At 42.9% G+C, this 4,072-nt stretch overlaps 1 protein-coding gene across 1 annotated transcript in view; it reads left to right on the forward strand.

Moving 5' to 3' along the window:
- The window catches only part of Slf2 (SMC5-SMC6 complex localization factor 2), a 44,362-nt gene that overhangs the window by 32,627 nt on the left and 7,663 nt on the right, over positions 1 to 4,072 (forward strand). The window contains 3 exon segments of the mRNA XM_023715612.1: positions 1,468 to 1,570; positions 2,918 to 3,094; positions 3,750 to 3,847. Of these exon segments, the coding sequence (XP_023571380.1) occupies positions 1,468 to 1,570; positions 2,918 to 3,094; positions 3,750 to 3,847 (378 nt within the window).

The following is a 4,072-nucleotide window of genomic DNA, read 5'->3' on the forward strand; positions in this document are numbered from 1 at the left end:
ACCCCCCGTCAGTTAATTGCAAGTCAGTTACTCTGCAACTAGATTTCTGTCTCGGGGCACCTGGTTTGCACAGAGTCATTAAGGCTAGAGGAGTGTTACTGTGGCTAACATCCCTGTTGCTCAGAAATTGGGGCAGGGTCAAAAGCCAAATGTGTTTCTTATACATTGATTTCTTATTTACCAGTTTATGTTCAATTTGAATTGTATATTTTAATATTCAGAACAAAAATGGTCAGAGCAACTCCAGCTTGATCATTTTGCTTTTATTTTCATAACTTACATGCAGTACTATGATGTGTAACAATATAAAACTATATTATATAAGATGTATTATACAAAAAAAAAAGCATTGAGGTTCTATAAACAACAGAAGCTATACAGAACAGAACAAAAAAGGAGGAGGTTCTAAATGGGAACACTGCACTGAGGTCCTAAGACTGAACAGCCACTGGACTGGCAGTTTGGTAAACGAGGAAAGTGTGCGCTGAAGGAGCCGCAGGAAGCAGCTAGCCAGCCAGGGAGGGCAGCTTTTCACAGCACACCCGGGTATGTTTTGGTTTTTTCATCCCTATAAATCTTCTTTTCTAATTTATAAACTTTTTTTACCAAGTCCATGCATCTTTTCTTTCATGAAGTTTTACTGACAACCTGAACTACAGTTAGGTTACTTAGAATTATCTATGTTAGACTGGGTGTGGTGGCGCGGGCCTGTCACTCCCAGCTCTTGGGAGCCTGTAAGCAGGCTCACTATGATCTAGTAATGAGACCCTGAATGCCCTGTAGACCCTTTCCTACAAATACAAAAAAAAAAAAAAAAAAAAAAAAATTATCTCTGTTGTTGTGGCAGTTTCTTTTGGTCACTTATGAGGCCTTTAGCCATTAGGAGTTGCCACCAGGCACCTTCTGGGAAGCTCTCTCACCCGAAGAACACTGAGGGCAGTGTCTGACCAGGAGGAGCTACTGTAGAGGAAAGGGAGTGCACAGGGGCAGAGGTCAGGGGTGTCTGCTGCTAGGGTAGCTGCAGATTGACCTCACAGAACCTGGGAGGTGATGGAAACATTTCTTGGTTTGAATAATTGATACATTAATATGTATTTGCCAGTACTTAAAACAGGCACATTTCATATATATATATATATATATATATATATTACTCTTCAGTAAAAGTTTCTTAAAAGTATTTGTTAACCTGGGCATAGTGGTATAGTCCCCTAATCCCAGCTACGCAGAAAGCTGAGGCAGGAACATTTAAATTTCAAGGCCAGCTTGAACAACATAGCGTTCATTTCAAAAAAGACAAGGCGAGTGCAGCTCAGTGAAGTGTGCACGGCTTTGAGGCCCTGGCTTCCCCCTCCAGCCTCCTCATGCCTCTGCACAGATATCACCCCCTAAAAAAGCAGTTATTCATTATTTCTTAAAGTGAGTAGTGATTTTGTGCCTAATTTCATCTGCTTTACTTCTCAATAGTTCTGAAACACAGATGACGCTGGGAAAAAAAGAGAGTGAAGATTCAGCTTCTAAACCAATTTTTTCAACTCTTCCTGAAACCAATATTTTAAATGTGGTTAAGGTAGGGTAAAGCTTCATTTATCTTTGGTATGGAATAATTTAGTTTTGTTGAGTTGTTTTGTTTTGTTTTTGGTACTGGGGATCGAACTCAGGACCTTGCACTTATGCCGTTAAGCTCTCTCCCTGGCTAGTTTTGTTAATGTTTGTGTTTGTTTGTTTATTTGTTTTTAACTACTTTTCTACCAGGCGACTTTACTTATTGTCTTACCAGGTGACATTCTTAGCAGTAATCTGTATGAAAGGCTGTTGTGTTTTCTTCTGTGTGACAGAGTTTATTTGAAAAAGTGAAAGAGTGAGGGAGAAGCTGGTTCTGAAGAGCGAGCCTGAGCTGAGTCAGAGTTATCAGCAGGGTGGCGGCGCATCCCAGGACACGGGTGCGGGTAGTGAGCACAGCCGTGGTAGCGTGCTGTTTTAATTTTTAATATTAGGAGTGAGAGGAAAAATACAGGTCAGAGTTTTGTTCTTAAAGTAGATTTGAAGGGCTGGCCAAATAGCTCAGTGGATTAAAGCACTTGCTTAGGCAGATGCAGGGGCCAGGAGTTTGATCCCCTGGCCTGCTGTGCCAGGCACACACCTGTAATCCCAGCACTTGGGAGGCTATAAACAGGAGGATCACTACGAGTCTGATCTACGCAGTGAGACCCTGTACACCCTGTCCTAAATACAAAAAAAAGTAATTTTGAAACCAGTAATATTTTAGAATTATCATATATGAAGAACAGAAGTAGTGCTCACAGTATAACTTCATGATCAAGAACTAGTAACAGTGCCGGGTGTGGTGTGCACATGTCATTCCAGCATGTGGGAGGCTGAGGCCGGAAGATTACCACTTCGAGCAGAGGCAGCCTAGGTTACATAGGAAGTTCAAGACTTGGACTGCACAACAAGACCCTGCCTCAAAAGAAAAAGCATGAAAAGAATTTGTTAGTGCCTGAGTCAAGTCAATGATAGTGACCCATTAAAGTCTTAAAAATGTAAAACTGACAACAGTACTATTTAATTCAACTATTAGCATAAGTATTTCTGGCCTTTTCCATGGAACTGATACTTGTATCTTTTGTAAAAAAAAAAAAAAAAAAAAAAAAAAAGACTTCATAATTAAAATTCTTAAGAGTAACCTGTATCTTCTTTTTTTTTTTTTATAATTTTTTAAAATTTTATTTATGGGGGGGGCAGCTCAGCCCACCAGGGGGGCGGGGCTGGCTGGCATGTGGTGCTGGGGGATTGAACCATGGTCCCTGTGCTTTGCTAAGCTTGTTCGAAGTAGGTGCTTTAGACCACTGAGCCATCTCACCAGCCCAACCTGTATCTTCTTAACTTGCTTTGTCTGTGCATTTCTGTCAAAAAGTTCCTAGGCTTGTGCACATCGATACATCCAGAAGGTTACCAAGACCATGAAATAATGCTGCTGATCTTAATGTTGTTTAAAATGAGTTTGGAAAAACAGCTGAAACAGATTCCGCTAGTGGACTTTCAAAGCCTTCTGATCAACCTGATGAAAAACATCAGAGACTGGAATGCCAAGGTAATAACTATGACTCAGGCCCTTGGTCCTGTGCTTCTGGACAGCACAAGCCATCTCCTACTTGCACAGAATTGAAGTCATTCTCATCCCAGCTAAGGTCTTTGGTGACAGAGGCAATAATGAAAGGGCTGTGCTGGAACTGTTAAGTTAGTGACAGTCTTTCCTAAGCCGCAGCTTTTCGTTCAGCAACACTGTGTTTCTTGGGAATTTGCTGTGGACCATACAGTATTGTAGGTGCTAGAAACTCAGCTGTGCTAAGCACAGTCAGCACACGCCAGCTGAGACAGAGGGGCGACGCATGTTAGAGGCCAGACTGGGCTACGCAGTGAGACCTCTCAAAACCAAAAGGAAATAAACAAAACACCGGGATTGGATCCCTAAGTGCAAGGGAGTCCCAGTCAGGAATGCACATGACCTTGTGAAGCCTTTGCCTGCACGTTGGCAGGCTGGTATTGATGAAATTCTAATGAGCACACAAACTTGGAACTTGATGATTTGAGACAGAACAGAGTCTGTCCTGTATGTTTGACGTGTGCTGGAATCTGTGCAGCTTCAGTGACGAATGCCCCACCAATGCTTCTGATAGGGCAGGGCGGGTATAGACTGGACCCTGCTGGCCTGTCTGCAAAGCCCTAAGTGTTCTTCATTTTTTCAGATGTCTGAACTCTGTCTGGGCATAAACAACCTCTCCAGTCACCCTCACAACCTTCTGTGGTTGGTGCAGCTCGTGCCTAACTGGACTGCACGAGGAAGGTACTAAAAAGCAAGAATTAAGCATTAAGCACCCCTGTAGACCCTGTACTAAATACATTTAAAAGAAAGCATTAGGGCTGGAGAGATGGCTCAGTGGTCTAAGGCACCTACTTAGAACAAGCTTGGCCAAAGCATCAGGGACCGCGGTTCAATCCCCCAGCACCACATGCCAGTCAGCCCCGCCCCCTGGTGGGCTGAGCTGGCCACACACACACCTCTCTCTCT

Source organism: Octodon degus, unplaced genomic scaffold, assembly GCF_000260255.1.
Source record: "Octodon degus isolate 3935 unplaced genomic scaffold, OctDeg1.0 scaffold00042, whole genome shotgun sequence".
In the NCBI taxonomy this organism is placed as follows: domain Eukaryota; kingdom Metazoa; phylum Chordata; class Mammalia; order Rodentia; family Octodontidae; genus Octodon; species Octodon degus.